Source organism: Gadus macrocephalus, chromosome 22 (genome assembly GCF_031168955.1).
Source record: "Gadus macrocephalus chromosome 22, ASM3116895v1".
NCBI lineage: Eukaryota > Metazoa > Chordata > Actinopteri > Gadiformes > Gadidae > Gadus > Gadus macrocephalus.
The window spans coordinates 9,560,878-9,577,819 of record NC_082403.1 but is presented as its reverse complement, the minus strand read 5'-3'; the positions used below and the strand labels follow the sequence as shown (position 1 = coordinate 9,577,819).

Sequence of the window (16,942 nt, the reverse complement as noted above, 5' to 3'; positions counted from 1 at the left end):
TCTTTCTTTCAGCAAATAAGACCCCCAATATATTTACGACAAGGGGCTGTTTACTGCAAGCATATTTTTTTAATACAAAAACAGAACAAAATGTTTATAATTTTAGTTTTTTGTTTTACACAATGGACTTCATCTACCCAACCCAACGTTGTCACACAGAAAATAGCACGGCATCAAAAGGCTGAGGGTTCGTCTCCACGGAAACAACGCCCCTGCTTCACCGGGACAATAAATAAATAAAAATCACCGTAAGATGTTCTTTCCTTCGCATTCTTCCTTGCTATAAATTCATTTCAAGGTTTTCTCACAAACTTCATCTCTTGCGTCGAGATGACACACAATCTTGGGGGTCCCATCCAATCAAGTGGGACATTTAAAAAAAACGAGCCTATAGGGACAGATGCTAGGGAAGGTGGGACATGAGAAAGGAAGTTACCCCTTTCATTGGCCCTGCTCTGCCAAAGTCACCCTTCAATCAACATTTGAAGTTTTCTTTTTCTTCACAAGGGCAAACCCCTTTGGTCATGATCTGGTAAATAGATATCATCAAAAATAACAAAAAAACATTGTTATGACGAATGCAACATTAGGATGACGTGAAAACACATTTACACACAAAAGATGTCCAAAGAGCAGATCAGACCATACATTTGCATTGTACAAAAAAAACGTGTTTTCTTGATTTGTAATACTAATTGCGCTCTGCAACGATTGATATGATATGGAGCTCAAAAATAAATATAGATTTGTAACTTTAGTTAGATACTTTAGTTTTAGTTGGATAAACAAAAGTACAACTGGATTATAAATAAACCAGAACGACACAATGACAAAGACGAAAAAAACGAATCAAAACAAAAAAATAACATTTGTCAAAGGTTTTGCATACAGTGACTCAAGTCAGTCACTCGAGTCAGTGACCTTTAGTTTTTCAGTAACACATGCCAGTGACACACATTATACACACAGCTACTTGGACACGCATTTGTGTGTGTGTCTGTATGTGTGCCTATGTTTGTGTATGCGTGTGCGTGTGCTTGGTTGCCAGGGGCGACGCGCTAGACTCGGGCTGAGGAGACGGCTGGCTGGTGTGTGCGTTGGTTGTCACACTCTTCAGACAGAGTCGGGTCTCGTCTCGTTGTGTGTCCGATGTGCTGTTGAGCCGTGCGGCTGACACCATTAAAAAACAAGGGGTTGTCGGTTCAAAGCCAGCGAGCCCCTTCTCGTCACCCCGCTGGTATGAAAGTCCACGGTGGTGTCGCCCCCCGGTGGTCGGGAGGGGGACGGACGCTCGGCGTTGGCTTCGACACAGGAAGTGAAGCGTACTCTCTTTCTGGAAGCTTCCTCTGCTCCTAAACCCGCCCACCACAGGTATGCTGTGGGTGTCTGGTTCCCCGGTCCGCTCAACCCAACCAGACCCGGGGAATTCAGCACAGCACAGTCGTGCAATGGTTCTTTTTTTTCTTTGAGCAGCTGCCCATCTGCCATCTCTGAGAGGAGCGTCGCGGCCCCGAGGCAGCCGGATAAAACCCCCAAAGTGTTCCCGTCCCGGGTGTCGGCGGGCGGTGTATTTTAGGGAGGCCGCATGGTGGAAGCCACCGACCGAACCACTTCAGGGCAGCAATGTGAGGGTTTTCTTCTGTTAAAATGTTATTCAGAGTCTGTCTGCGTGTGCGTTTGAGTGTGTATTCTGTGTATCACTGTTGTAGAGGCGTAGAGTGGGGAACACGTATCTGTCTTCTGTTCTCTGAGCAGAGGTCTGGTACGGGACATAAGGCAGCTTCCCGTCCCGCTCAGAGACGCGTGCACGCGAGCGTGTGTGTGTGTGTGTGTGTGTGTGGATTCAGTGGGAGACCTTGTGGAAGCCTTTCTCGTTACGATCCCCGAAAAACTTTCTGGATCACAAGATCCCAAGAGTGTCCCGGGAAAGGCCACCTGGATCGGGTTCGTAACCGGGAGGTCCTCTTCGTCATCTCTGGTCGCACGGGCCCTGAACCCTTGGTTTGTTTTTGTGTGCGAGGAGGGGAGGGGGGGGGGGGAACGGAGAGAATGAGACACCACCGGCCCTCCCGTCCCCCCGTGTCTTAGTGCAGCGTCTCATAACAGCCCTATGGAAAGAGGTTTGGATCAGACCACTCTGACCCCCCGTCGCGACCGGAGGGGCCCAAAACAAACGGCCGCCTCCCTCGGTGCTCTGCCACGTCCTCCACCGTTCTGTGCGGAGCATTCCGTATTTTTTTTCATTTTCGTTCCTTTCTCTCTCATCATCATCATCGTCGCCCCCCCCCCCCCCCCCCCCCCCCCCCCCCCGGTGGGGTCCCTACTTCTTCAGCGCGGGGGGGCCCTTGGGGCTGGGGGTCTTCTTGGAGATGGTGGGGATCTTGGAGGGCTTGGCGGCGCCGGGCCTCCGCGGCGTGTCCGAGGTGTCGGAGCACACCGAGCGCGACTCCTGGAGCTCCGAGGCGTCCGAGGCGTCGCTGCCCCGCCGGCTGCTGGCCCGGCTGCCCGCCCGGCTGCCCGCCCGGCTGGCGGCGCGGCTGGCCGCGGCGGCGCCCGCCGTGGTGCCAGCGCGCTTGGGGTCTGCGGGGGGAGGAGGAGGAGTAGGAGGAGGAGGAGGAGGAGGAGGAAGGAGGAAGGAGGAAGGAGAGGGCGGTTGAGTGGACCGTCACGAAACAAAACTGAGGCGTGAAGGAGGGCTAACATGCCGTGCTAGCGATAAGGTAAGCTATGCAGTTAGCGTAAAAAATAATGAAAACCAAAACAAAAGTTTTAAATTTGAAATGAACTTTAGAGTGAAAGGATTGCTGCTGTTCAAACAAGGTAGCAAGTAAGACCACATGGTTTGGTTTACAGCTCATTCTACAACCCAACAGTAACACAATAGGGAAGCTCCTGAGTAAAACGCTTTCAGGCTGCTCACCGGGTCGGCCTGATTTGGCGCTGGTGGGCGTGGAGCCCCCGTTCTCCCCGGTCAGAGACCCTCGGCTGGAGTGGAAGGTGGGCCTCTTCAGCTTGGAGCCCGCCGCCGTCCCCTGTAGGAGGGCCCAGCACACGTCAGCACAGCGCTACTGCTAGCTCGGTGCCTGATGTAGCGCTACTGTGGTGGTGGGGCTACAGGGGAACCTGAAGACCCAGCACTACAGGGGTCCCCAGAACACGCTACACTGCTACACTCTTTACATGACAAAAACAATGACTTTTAGACCTGAATGTCTGCAATGGGTATTGTACCATTGGAGAAGTTGACTACTGAAAATAAAGAACATATTTGCTCCAACCAACCCATTTTTGTAGATTGTATCGGACTATATACACGCAGCATTTTTAAATAGTGACTTAAATATTCACATCACACTCCGTAGACAACCTTTATATTAAAACGTGGGACATTTCTATGCGTGCCTACGTCTTGCATTGCAGTGTAGCCAGGTACACTGTGAACTAAAGTAAATTGCATAAAAAGATATTATTAAATTATTTATTTCTTTTGAAACACTTCCAGCATTGTAGTAGTCATGGAAACACCTATTTTCTAGATTAAAGAAAAGATAATACCGTTAATAAGCTTATCTTAAAGAGATACCTTGAATTTGTGAGTTTGTGACTGTCAGGGTGTGTGCGCACGTGTGTTTGTGTGCACATGTGTGTTCATGCATAATTGTGCATGCATGCATGCATTGTGTGTGTGTCTGTGCATGTATGAGTGTGTGTGTCTCAGCATGCATGCGTGTGTGTGTGTGTCTTTTCATGTATGCATGTGTGTATGTCTGTGCATGTATGAGTGTGTGTGTCTGTGCATGTATGAGTGTGGGTGTTTTTGCGGTTTTAAGCGCGCTGACCGGGTCTGGGAGGCCTAGCGTTAAGGGTGGGGGAGTTAGTGGGGGTGGGAGGGTTTTAAGGGTGGGGGTGGGGGGGTCGCTCAGTTACCTCGGGCCCCGGGGCCGCCTGATCCGGGCAGCAGTTAGACTTGGAGGTCGTCGGGGTTTTACTGTGAGCGAGCCAGGGCTTGGCGTAGTCACGAGAATGGGTGTTTGAGGACTGGAGGGGGAAGGGGGTAGGAGGGAAGGAGGTAGGGCAAGGGGGGAAGGAAGTAGGAGGGACGGAGGAAGGAGGGAAGGAGGGAAGGAGGTCGGGCAAGGAAGGAAGTAGGAGGGACGGAGGTAGGCGTGAAGGTGGTAGGGCAAGGAGAGAAGGTGAAGGAGGTAGGGCAAGGAGGGACGGAGGTAGGCGGGAGGGAGGTAGGGAGGAAGGAGGAAGGGAGAGAAGGTAGGGCAAGGAGGGAAGGAGGAAGGGCAAGGAGGTAGGAGGGAAGGAGGAAGGTCAAGGAGGTAAGGAGGTAGAAGGGAAGGAGGTAGGTGGGAAGGAAGTAGGAGGGAAGGCAAGGAGAGAATGAGGTAGGGCAGGGGGGGAAGGACGGTAGGAGGTAGGGTAAGGAGGGAAGGAGGGATGGATTGTTTAAGTGAAAGGAGGTTGAGGAAGAGCAGGAGTGGCAGGAGTGGCAGGAGTGGCAGCGGGAGGAGGAAGTTGGGCAAGTTGGCAGGAAGTGCAGCGCAGTGTTTTTTTAGTGCGAGCCCGGATGCGTTGTAATTTAATCGTTGTTTCGATTGATTTTTTGTAAGGTTTTTTTTTTTCCAAACAGACCCCAAGCGAAGCGCAGAATGGACATTTGTAAAGCCAGGTTAACAGGAGGAGGGGATGAGGGAGAAGAGGAGGAGACAAACAGACACAAGAAAACAAACAACAAATAAACATCAAATGAAACAAAAACTAGGACGCCTCGACACGAGGAGCTCCACACACACACACACACACACACACACACACACACACACACACACACACACACACACACACACACACACACACACACACACACACACACACACACACACACACACACACACACACACACACACACACACACTTTTGACACCAATGGGATGATGACACATTGATCTGGACACATTACTGACAAACATAAAACGTATATTAATAACCTGACAAGTAGCACACTGAAGGTTGTGGGTTATCCGGCTCTTTAACATTAACAACAAAGAAGCTTTTCTCATTGAGTTGTGGTGTGTGTGTTGTTCGTGTGTACATTTCGCTCACAGTGTCATCAATCAACTGCGAGAAAAACGTGTTGAAATAATACAAACATCTCATTCCAACTCCGCCCACCAAAGGGCGTTCTGTGTTCGCTGATCTCGATACCATCAATCGATCAAACGTCCGGATCCCGGCTCGCGGCGGGGCCGCTCTGTGCTCGGCTACTCACCCTGGAGGAGGAGGAGGAGGCGGTGGGCGTGGCCGGCGTGGAGGGCAGGGAGGCGCAGCTGTGGGCGCTGTGGGAGGCCGAGGAGGAGGAGCGGGTCGGGGAGGCGGTGCGCGAGCCGGGCTTGGAGCGCCGGCCCCGCGAGCGGAAGGCCGCCAGGCCCTGGGACACGCCCTCGTGGATGATGAACTTCTCCCTCAGCTCCAGGTTGGTCCGCCCACGGGCTGGGGGGGGAAGAGAGAGAGAGAGAGAGAGAGAGAGAGAGAGAGAGAGAGACAGAGAGACAGAGAGACAGAGAGACAGAGAGACAGAGAGACAGACAGACAGACAGAGAGACAGAGAGACAGAGAGACAGAGAGACAGAGAGAGACAGAGAGACAGAGAGACAGACAGAGAGACAGAGAGAGACAGAGAGACAGAGAGACAGAGAGAGAGACAGAGAGAGAGACAGAGAGAGAGACAGAGAGACAGAGAGAGAGAGACAGAGACAGAGAGAGAGAGAGAGAGTCTTCATACAAGTTTGTGGTTGGTGCTGAAGGATGCTGCGAATATAGCAAGCAATGAAGGCTTTGTGTGTCAGCAAGTCGGGGAGCTGTGTGTGTGTGTGTGTGTGTGTGTGTGTGTGTGTGTGTGTGTGTGTGTGTGTGTGTGTGTGTGTGTGTGTGTGTGTGTGTGTGTGTGTGTGTGTGTGTGTAAATGGGGGGGGGGGGTGTACAGTGCATCCCTGGCCGCACACATCAAAGGTCGTGCACGGAGGTCAGCGGATAGCACGTGCGCTTGCACCAGCACACTCTGGTGGGTCAAGGGTCAAATGGGTGAGGATGTGTGTGCGTGCACGAAGAAGCGTGGGACTGGGGATTGTGAACAAGTGGACCGTTAGGAACAATATTATTTTTAAACAAGCACCCATTCCTTAATACACACACACACACACAGCCACATACACACACACAGTGGAGAGCAGCATCCCATACAGATTTCTCAACATCTCATCGGGGCACCAAATCATCATCGTAGACCAATCAATTCACCCTTCCTCCCGACTGGGGACACCAAATACGTTGGTGTCGTCGGGTAGGATTCTCTTTAGAATTTGAGCAGATGTTTCACTCACACGTGACACAAGGTGTGTTCACATGCCAAATGCCAAAAATTTACAATGAAGTTAAAAATATGGTAACATCATCATATGATCTCAACAGTATATACAAATATATATTTTTATTTTTTAGGGAGGGTATGCCTGTGGTATCAGCTACATTGAGAAGTCACTACCAACACCAGAGAGTTCCCACACGTCACTCATCTCAGCAGCAGCAGTGTGATATGAACCAGGGGAGGGCAGCGGACAGAATACACAAGCCCAGAGCAGCCAGCAACACAGAGGGAGGGAGGGAGGGAGGGAGGGAGGGAGAGAGGGAGGGAGGAACGAATGATTAGAATAAGAATCAGATGAGAGTTAAGTAAATTGAGAACGAGGGAAAAAACAACGAGGTCAACCAGTGGGAGGAGGGATGGGTGAGACAAATCATCTGGGCAACGAGGGAAGAAGAAGAAGAAGAAGAAGAAGAAGAAGAAGAAGAAGAAGAAGAAGAAGAAGAAGAAGAAGGAGGAGGAGGAGCGGTGGGCTGAAGCTAGTGGCAGTAGTAGCAGCAGCAGTGACGGTGTTGCGCGTGACCGGCCGCACTCATCACCCTTAGCAACGGGACCAGCAAAGGCCCGGTCAATTAAATGGGTGCACCCTGCAATTACTTCCCCCGCGCCAGCCCAGGTGCACCCTGTAATTGGGTCCTCCACCAAGCAGCCAGCCCATTTAAACAGGAGCCGCACTGGAAGCCAGAGCTCCCTGAACCACAGGCCGGCCGAGGCCCACTCTCACATGGTCCCTCTCTCTCTCCCCCGCTACTGATTACACGCTATTGCTAGTATTTCTTATTGAGTTGGTTTGCACAAATCAATACTTAAAGAGCGGTTTTGATTCAGTATTTTTAATCAGACATGAGGAACTTCTTTGTGTATTTTTTGCTTGCTGTGCTCTGTCGTTTTTTATTTATTTATTGTATTTCAATAACAAGACCAGCGGGTGACTCTTTTTTTAACCGACGACATACCCAATAAAACCACCAAGAGCTTCAATACTCGAATAGCATGAAAAATAGAAACAGAGCTACTTTTGGTATTTTCATTGGGGACGTCTGGAGAAAAAACAACAACATAGAATTACACCGCAGCCTCGTCCTTAAACTCCCCTCCAGCCTCTTATTTGCCCTGTTCCATGGGCGTCCATGTTGAATTTGCTGGCCATAAATCAGACTCTACCAAGACAAGGGTCAGCCAAGCCCTGCTGCTTCGTGTGTGTGCGTGAGAGGGGAAAGCATAACATAGATACACAGAGACGAGGCCCATTCATACGCCCAGACAACACACAAACAATGTTCACATACACACACACACACACACACACACACACACACACAGGACATCATTGGTTTTAGACGCCTGAACCGATGGGCTGAAAGCATGGACAGATGGACAGCGAGAGAGAGAGGGAGAGAAAGATAGCAAGGGGGAGAGAGAGAGCGCAAGGGGGAGAGGGAGGGAGAAGGGGTAGGTACCTCGGCAGCAGAAATAGCCAGGAGTGACCGCCACTAAGAGACACAGAAGACAATGTGAAACACGTGTGTGGAATGAAGATTCACATACACAGGAATGTTGTAAAGAGTGTGCATGCACATAAACACACACACACACACACACGCAGACATCCACCAGGTGAGGCCCGGAAGTGGAGGTGTGTGTGGGGGCTTCAGACAGTCAGGGGTGGGGAGGAAGACATTAGGTTAGTACACACAGTTAGAGTCTGCAAGACGGAGACAAGCTTGAAACGGACCCATCCAAGACCGGAACACGCGAGAGTGATGAACAATAACAAAATAAAAGCGTGTTTAAAGCAGTCTATTTGACTGCACAAAGCAGATGAGTAGACGACAGAAATGAGATGGCAGGGAGAGAGAAAGATTGAAAACACCTGACTAGAGGTCAGTAAAAAGCAAAGGTCTTTCAAACGTAAAGAAAAACCTCAAAGCGGGTGAGGAGGAGGAGTTAGGAAGGAGCGAGGGAGAGAGAGAGCCCAACCTATACGAGATGAGATGGAGCTACTGGAGTCGGAGCGGAGAATCTTAAGTCCAGGGTGTTGCACTGAGGAAAGAGAAGTAGGAAGAGAGGGAGGGAGGGAGGGAGGAAGGAAAGGAGGCAGAGATAGAGGGTGGGAGACCAAGGAAGGGAGAGGAACAAAGCTGAGGATGAATGCAGAATGCAATCCTTCCGTCTTTATAGGACAATAAAAACGGGAGAAATTGGGAAAGAGATGAAAGACAATCGTATACAGAAGGGGAAATCAATTTAAGGAAAGATGAAATTTGTGGAAAGCACTCTGGGAGGCAAAAGTGGAATAGAGGAATGTCACACATAACCATACGTTACAAATATGAAACGTATGGTTACAGAAGTGGAGGTCCGGGGTACAGACCCCAAACAGAGAAAATGAAGAGAAGTGAAAGAAAATGTGATGCAAAGAAAAACAACTAACAAAAAAACCCAGTAGCGATGGCATCTCGTGCGCCGCCTGCCGTCATGGCAACGGAACTTGTTTAACCACGGTGATGGAACATTTTTAATAAAGTGTTATTGGTTGGATTCTGGTTGCCTGGAATGGGTCTGTAGTGCAGCTTAGTTTGTGGTCAGCTGTCCGGATCTCTGGGTTGCGTACCAGAACTGGTGCAGACGTGTGTCTCTCTTCACCTTTGGTGTGTGTGTGTGTGTGTGTGTGTGTGTGTGTGTGTGTGTGTGTGTGTGTGTGTGTGTGTGTGTGTGTGTGTGTGTGTGTGTGTGTGTGTGTGTGTGTGTGTGCATTTATGCGTGTCCCTGACTTACCTCGGCAGGGGTCGTTCTTGACCAGGAACTCGTCGAGGGCCATCCAGCCCCCGCCCACCCTCACCATGACCGTGCTGCGCAGGATCCGCACCAGACGCAGCTGCTGGGAGTCCCCGAACTGATGGTAGAGAGAAGTAGAGAGAGAGAAGTAGAGAGAGAGAGGTAGAGAGAGGTAGAGAGGTAGCGAGAGAGAGAGAGAGAGAGAGAGAGAGAGAGAGAGAGAGAGAGAGAGAGAGAGAGAGAGAGAGAGAGAGAGAGGATGGACCAAGACAGATGGAAGGGGGAGGGAGAGAGGGAGACAGAGAGAATAAAAGTATAGGACAGAGTGTTTGGGGTAACGGAGGAAAGAGATGAAGAGGGAGAGTCAGTCAGGGGTGCAACTCTGGCGGACACGTGAAGGCGGTTGTAGGCATCACACCCGGACACACAGCCAGGTATCTATATTGCATGCATCGACAGAAAACCCCATGCAATGAAGGATGTAGAAGGAGTCCTCTACTGCTCCCAGACAGACCGGATCGACAATCAAATCAATCATTTTCATCCCAAAAAAACCCCAAAATAAATCAATCAATCCCATCACCAAAAGAGGCCAAGCAATCCCAGCACACAATCATATTTGTATTTGAATCCCCCCCCCCTCCCCCCCTCTCTCACCCAACGAGCAGCATGATTCTTTTCCCAGCACATCATCCAACTGTAACTACTCCCCCACCCCTCCCCCCCCCACCGGGCGGGGGTCCTGTTCGGCCGGTTCACAGTGTGCAGTTTGTCATCGTCCAACACGACCACTCACGGCAAACATGTGGACGGTGGAACCTGCTGCCAGGCTCCTGACCAACAATGGAGTGGATATCAAAGCCACGTCAATTATATTATATTTATATCAATTGATTGATAATTGTTTGGATCATTTCACACAATACTAATAATTTAGCTTATCGTTTTAATATTGCTAGTTAGACTCCATTGTTGGAAAAAAAAAGCAGAAGCAGATTCCAGCCGTCCAATCACAGCGGTCGCAGCGGCAGTCACTTTACCTGGTTTCCGAGGAAGAACTAGAAAAAACATGGGGTACACAGGGAGGAGGAGAGGGACACAGGGAGAGAGAAAAAGAGAGTGAAATAACATGTTGTGCAAACTATTTCAGCCTGAACTCATCAGCCTGCTTGTGGTATTCTGTATAAACTGGTTCATTTTCACAATGTGTTGAGTTAGTTTTGTGGCTCGCTCTCAAGTTGAGGAAGCGAGATGAAAGGGTGGATGCGGAAAATGGCGTGGGTGTGAAAATGTTTCTTAAAAGACGGACAGAATGATGATGGAGTGTGAGAGATGAGGATTGGTGAGGGTGAGTTGATGTGAGAACGAGAATAGACAGTAGAGAGAGGGAGACAGATGAACAGATGACTCAATACTACATCTACAACAATGCTGTTAGTAACCTCCAGTGTCCGCGGCCTCAGACACTGGATGTCATCCCCCAAAGGGGAGTGACGATGTGAGCGCGCTCAGTAGCGGTGGTAATGGCATATCCGCTTCAAGCTGTAGAACACTCTAAAGGTTACTGCTGTTACACATAGACACACACACAGAGGCCCGTCCACTGGCTAGCTAGACTACTGGGGACTTTATACGTTCATATTTATTCCTTTAGTTTTCATTTTAATTTCATTAATTTTAATAGGATGAACTGATCGTGAACTGTTGAGAATTAAAAACAGAAGGGTGATTTGCCCGTTGATCAATCAAATCTGCACAAAGCAAACTACCATACTTGCGACACTGATCGTCGCCAATAGCATTCAACGATAGCTATTAAGAACCTTCTGATGCTTCATCTTGGTGAGCTAACTACCTAGCTGGCCCCTGTGTGGCATCCATGTCTACAGGTTCATCTTTTCATTATTTTGCCGGTGAGCTCAGCTGGCGACCCTGTGAGATGTTAGACAAACATGTTACTACCACACACGGGTGAACACATGTTAGGGCTTAGGGCCAAACGGTGAGTGAACACGTTCACATGGAGGCACATACGGTTAGTGTGATGACAGTGCCTTGAGAAAGGTCACAGGCTACATGAGGCTGAAAGGGAAGGTGGATGAACAGCCAGTCAGGGTGGGTGGAATATGAACCGTGAACAGCCATTCAGTGTGGGTTAGATATGAACCATAAACAGACAGACTTTCTGTTTATGCTTGATGTCGACCATCAAACATGCAGTGATTGTGTTAATAATAAACCATCAAAACAGGCCGTCAGTGTTTCAGATAACAGCCCAACCTCAGCCATATTTACAGTTATACAAAAATGCAAGTGATACAGCATCGAAGTAGAGGGGAAATGTTAAATTTAACATTGAACAAAACACATTGAACAATATAAATTATGTATATTTATATTTAAGAAATGATGTATTTGTCTATCTTAATCACAACAATTCTATACAAAATAACAATTTAACTCTAACTCTAACTCTCTAATGGATCCCTCATTTTTTCGACTAAAACAACACAGGATGAATATCGGCCTTGATAAAAACATCCTGTTCTAGCGGGCTGAACCAGGATCTCAACTCACCCTGTACTTGTTCTCCCCTATCTGCTCCACCTGGAACCTCTTGGCGCACTTACACTGGGCCACTTGCCGGGTCACCTGGGCACAGAGGATACAGCCACATCAACACTGTGTTACCATGATGAGTACTATCGCTAGACTTTTATTCACTGTTAACTAACGTTCTAGATTCGGTATGGTTAGGCAGTTTAATGGACAAAGTGTAAGCGGATGACGGTAGCTACCACCCTATTGTATGATACATATCTGGCTCTGTTTGTTCATTAAGACTTTGATATAAGTTGTTGTTAGTAAAAAAAAAACATCAGCAAATAAATAAATCCTACATCCTGCATATGCTTCGGTATAAATCAGAGGACAGAGTTGCTTCTGTGTGTGTGTGTGTGCGTGTGTGCGTGTGTGTGCGTGTGTATGAATGAGTAGGTTTGCGGCTGTGCCAGGGCCCCCCACCTCGTCCTCTATCTTGTCTGCGTCCGTGGTGGGCCGGTAGGCGTCCTTGTTTGGGTGAAGCGCCGCCACAAACTCGTAGTAGTCGATGTAGCCGTCGCCGTCGCCGTCAAAGATGTCCGCCACGGCGGTCATCTCGAGCCTGCTGGTGGGGAACTCTGAAGAGAGGGACAACCACGAGAACACGATGTAAACAAAGACATTCCAGACTCTGCAATACACTTTGTCTGGCTGGTCCTGAGCCGTTTCAGTGACTTTCAAACCCCGGGGATACGTGGTCAGTTGTACAGTGTACAGGGAGACGGACTGCCATTGGCCCGTGTATTGAGTGTGTCGTGATGACGGACGTACTGGAGGCCAGGATGCCGTCGATGAACTCCTGACGCGTGATCTTTCCGTCCTGGTCCTTGTCGATGCGTCTGAAAAAGTCCATGACGCGGGACTTCTTGTGGTTCATCCAGCGCATGTACTTCTTCCTCCACACGTCAAAGTCAAAGTTGGCAAACTCCTTCAGCTACAGGACCGCAAGGAAAAACAACAAAAGGTTGGCAATTGTTGTTGTGGGTAGGGGAACCGTTTCACATTCCCTTTAAATGATCCTCAATCCAAACATAGTATTTTGTTTCATATTCGAGGCATATGTTAGCAAAGGCTCATAATTAGATCCAAGATGAACATAGTCATATTAACCATTTCACTCTACGCAAAATATTCAAAAGAGTTAGCTTTCAACCAAATCTCTTTCCAATGGTTCTTATGAGGGCGTGGGACATCGTTACCAGGGCCAGTACGGAACCAGGAAGTGTAATTACCTCCTCCAGCCTATCTAGCGCGTCGTTGAGCTTCCTCTGGCGATCGAGGGCCAGCAGCCAGACCTGCTGCCACCTGGCGCAGAGCTGGTTGAGCCGCGGGTTGCTGCTGGCGATCAGCATGGCCGCGTGCTGGTGCTGCTGCGGCTGCTGTTGCTGGTTCTTACCTGCAGGGGGAACAGGGGGGCAGACACACCTGGGTCACCTTTTAGTCTTTTGGTGCGGATCCAGGTAAAGTCTGTCACCGCAACATTGGGAGAACTCGTTTGTAAAAGATCAACGAAATGTTCAAGGGAGGGATGTACAAAATGTAATTCGCTGGATTTAATGCAGCCAAGAAAACAATACTGCATAACTGGTTTTGAGCCTGATACGTTTGCCTTTGTTCTTGTTGTTAGGTGATTAATAGAAATTTGGACCCCAAAAACTTTACTGAACTAAATCAAACTGTAAGTGAAAGTGAAAATAGATAAGGCGGAGAGTATAGAGGTGGTTGATATGTCGTAACGTACGCGCTCCTCTCCTCTCTGCCAGGCTGCTCGAGACCTCGGCTGGTTTCCTCTTGTACGTCTTCGTCACCTTGTCCACGTCTGGCTGCTTCCTGGTCATCTCCTCCATGAACACCTGCCGTGGAAACAAGAGAGTTCATGGAAAACGTTTTGAGCATTTGGATGAACTTAACCAAAACAACTGCCAAAGTGAATGGGATGTGAGTCAGCCAATCAGACACTTGCCTGGTGTTCGGTGATGAGCGACTTCAGTTGAGTGATGTCCTGTGGGAGGGGCTCCGTGTCTCTTTGGACCAATGCGGTCTCAGCGTATTGTAGCCACGACAACAGCTCTTCCAATAGGTTGGCGTTGTTGAGAAGCTCATTCAGAGCCGTCTCCAGGCGCTGCTCGTGCTGTTTGGCCCACGTCAGCACCTGTAGAAAGCCACCACGTTGATTAATTCAACTAGGCTACAAATTACTACTTACTTGTCTCTTAATCTACCATAGGGATGATCCAATATAAATAGTGACAGGAAGAATCAAAGAAAGTAAAACACTGTTACAAGGTTTTATATTCTCAGCTGTGTCTATATATATAATATGCATGAATTTGTGTTCTGCATATCTTTTTTCAATAGATATATACTTGTGTTACTCCTTCCTCCCTCCTTTTCAAAAACCTTGTTGAGAAAAATAATCAAAAGTTTTTCCAGTACAGACAATCAATTTCCGTTGCGAAAAGAGAGAATCGTCTGTTCTATTTGAACCGTTTCAACCTCCAAGCACCCTACACGAGTAGAGTACACCATACGGCCTCAAGAGACTTCAGACCACACTCTCTCCCTCTCCCCCCCCCCCCCCCCCCTCACCTCCTCAAAGCGGGCACGGATGATGGTGATCCAGTGCTTGATGGTGGTGACAGAGTCGGGGTGGCACTGGGTGAGGATGGCCTCGCCCATGCCCGCCGCCGAGTTGACCGTGGAGCGCTTCTCCTCCACCGTGCCCATGAAGTCCCGGTGCGTGTGCAGCAGCGTCTGCAGCGTGTCCGCCTCCTCCGGCAGCACGCCGCGGAACCGCAGCGTCTGCTCCGCCTCCGACAGCCACTCCAGGAGGATCTGCACGTTGGTGCGGAACTCCTCCGCCTGCCGGGGGCGGGGGTGAGGGCGGAGTTAGCGTCGGGTGGGGATATATAGGTATATAGATATATATATGTATATGTCCTGTATATGGGTCCTATATATTTGAATGCATACAAGGTAAGAATAAGTGGGTTATAAATTGCTGGAAAATTACTTTTTATACCATTTTATATCATTGTCTTATGAAAAGTAATAATAACAATAATAACACATCAATAAAGATTTTTTAGCATTTCATTTTTCAAAAAATCTAACAAAACGTCCACCATCAAAATAGTATTTCTTTCATTAAATCACTAAAATAACATTATTAAACAGTGTTATTCATTCTTACTAAGGACCAAGGAGTGACGCTTTTCACGGTGATGCCGTAAGGGTTGACCACTGACCTGTTTGACGGCCTGCTGGAGGCGGGTCTGCTTGCTGACGGACAGCGCGCACACCGTATCCCAGCGGTTGCTGAGCTCCTGCAGCTGGACCTTGACCCAGGCCGTGTCGTCGCGGCCGGTGTCCATCAGCTCGCGGGCCGAGCGCTTCAGGGCCTGGATGCTGCTGGTCCTCTTGCCCAGCTCCTTCTGGAACGCCTGGACACACACACACACACACACATTGGGAGGGTTGGCGGGGAACACTAGCATTGGCACTGGACATTGGCATCGGATAGCATGTTGTGTGCTCAGCTGTGAAACTATTAATGGTTTGATATTAGGCATAAAAATAAATAGTATATGATACAATTGTCAAAGAAAACATAACACTAACAATAATAAAATGGTTAATGTTTGTTGTTATTTGTATAATAATAATATGTATAATAACTAGCATATTGCCAACATATTCATAAAACGAGGAAATGGTGATGAGTTAGCCTGTTGGATGAGCTTGATAAACTGGTGTATGATCTTTTCTTCATCTTTTTAACTGTTTTGTATGAAGCTATAACCTTGGTGATACAATTACAAGTCTTTTGACGTTTACATTTTCATTTTGTTCTTGTAGATTTCCACATTATCACAGCTTTGCCAAAAGTACAAAAACAAAACAACATAAAAAAACAACAATGCTGCCAAATACAGCGTAGTCAAAGCCTGAAAGCCCACTGACCTTGTGCGTGTCCATGAGGTTGGACACCAGGTCCAGATCCCCGTGGACGGGCTGGTCCTCAGCCAGCTGGGGCTCCACCCTATACAGCCAGTCCACCAGGGCCTGGAGGGCCTCGGCGAACTGACCCGAGAACAGCAGGGCCTCCTCCAGCTTGTGTTGTCTGGGAGAGGAGCACCGAGTTGATGTGACACAGCCTCTCTCGTGGATACTATCACATATTGGATCAATAGTGTATTGTAATGGATTCATTGCTTCCTGTTTTGTTTGTTTTAACTAGAACCCATTTTGTATCGTTTTGCAGCACGGCATTAAAATAACATATATAAGTAATATAATGCATTTCAACACTTTATATCACAATGTAATGTAATGCACAGATTCAGGGTTGGAGGCCGGGAATTAACTTGAACATGGAGGCAACATTAAGCGACGCTTGCCCAGGCCCCCGACTCACCGCTCCACACTCTTGCCGCAGACGGTGTCCCATTTGTCCCGGAGCTCCCCCAACAGGTGGTCTAGCTTCTGGGTGTCGGAGGGGAGCTGGGTCTTGTCCCGCATGGCCTTGCCCGACCGAACCGTGGTGTCGTACACCGGCTGCTTGGAGCCCAGCGCCTTCTGGAACTCCTGGAGAGAGACACACACACACACACACACACACACACACACACACACACACACACACACACAGCGGGACGAATTTAGGGGGGAACACGACAAAGCCTTTTTTGTTTCACTGTTTGTTGCCTCTGAGAAAACCAAGCAGAAATTCGGAAATCCTATAAAGTGGAAGTGAGAATTTGTGACCCGAGGCAACCTTCTCAAAGGCTTGTAAGAAATCCATTGATGTGCCTCGTGTCGGGTGTAAAACTCCACCACAACCCCCCAGATCCCCGTGAACGCCTGCTGCCCCCGTACCTTGTGCTTGGACAGCTGCAGTTTTATCTTGTCTGGTTCGTTGGAGATCTCCAGCTCAGAGTCCAGGCGGCTCTCCGCCTCTTCCAGCCAGTCGGTCAGCTTCCTCCACGCCTCGTGGAACTACAGACGCAGGGAGAGAGACACAAGGGTTCAAGGCTGAAGGAACACACTCGTCTATACAGCTCACGGAGAACCCCCGACGCGGTGTGGTTCTTTGGCTCAGAGGCCAAACAATCACATACGTGCGGAGGCATT

The 16,942-nt window shown here is 48.9% G+C and overlaps 1 protein-coding gene across 9 annotated transcripts in view; it reads right to left on the bottom strand.

Annotated features, from left to right (window-relative positions):
• Window positions 1–49: 49 nt before the first annotated feature.
• Window positions 50–16,942, bottom strand: part of macf1a (microtubule actin crosslinking factor 1a) — a 187,601-nt gene continuing 170,708 nt past the window's right edge. For 4 of the 9 annotated variants that reach the window (XM_060042711.1, XM_060042710.1, XM_060042714.1 and 1 more), the window contains 18 exons: window positions 16,688–16,807; window positions 16,227–16,396; window positions 15,773–15,932; window positions 15,058–15,252; window positions 14,399–14,671; window positions 13,773–13,961; window positions 13,551–13,662; window positions 13,042–13,205; window positions 12,581–12,743; window positions 12,233–12,387; window positions 11,786–11,860; window positions 11,243–11,290; window positions 9,209–9,326; window positions 8,411–8,473; window positions 5,279–5,499; window positions 3,928–4,038; window positions 2,921–3,032; window positions 50–2,580 (listed from right to left, as the gene is read on the bottom strand). In XM_060042711.1, the coding sequence (XP_059898694.1) occupies window positions 2,321–2,580; window positions 2,921–3,032; window positions 3,928–4,038; window positions 5,279–5,499; window positions 8,411–8,473; window positions 9,209–9,326; window positions 11,243–11,290; window positions 11,786–11,860; window positions 12,233–12,387; window positions 12,581–12,743; window positions 13,042–13,205; window positions 13,551–13,662; window positions 13,773–13,961; window positions 14,399–14,671; window positions 15,058–15,252; window positions 15,773–15,932; window positions 16,227–16,396; window positions 16,688–16,807 (2,709 nt within the window). In that variant the 3' untranslated portion in view covers window positions 50–2,320. Of the gene's footprint in view, window positions 2,581–2,920; window positions 3,033–3,927; window positions 4,039–5,278; window positions 5,500–8,410; window positions 8,474–9,208; window positions 9,327–10,248; window positions 10,267–11,242; window positions 11,291–11,785; window positions 11,861–12,232; window positions 12,388–12,580; window positions 12,744–13,041; window positions 13,206–13,550; window positions 13,663–13,772; window positions 13,962–14,398; window positions 14,672–15,057; window positions 15,253–15,772; window positions 15,933–16,226; window positions 16,397–16,687; window positions 16,808–16,942 lie in introns of all 9 variants that reach the window. The other 5 variants (XM_060042716.1, XM_060042717.1, XM_060042718.1 and 2 more) reach the window with 4 other exon arrangements.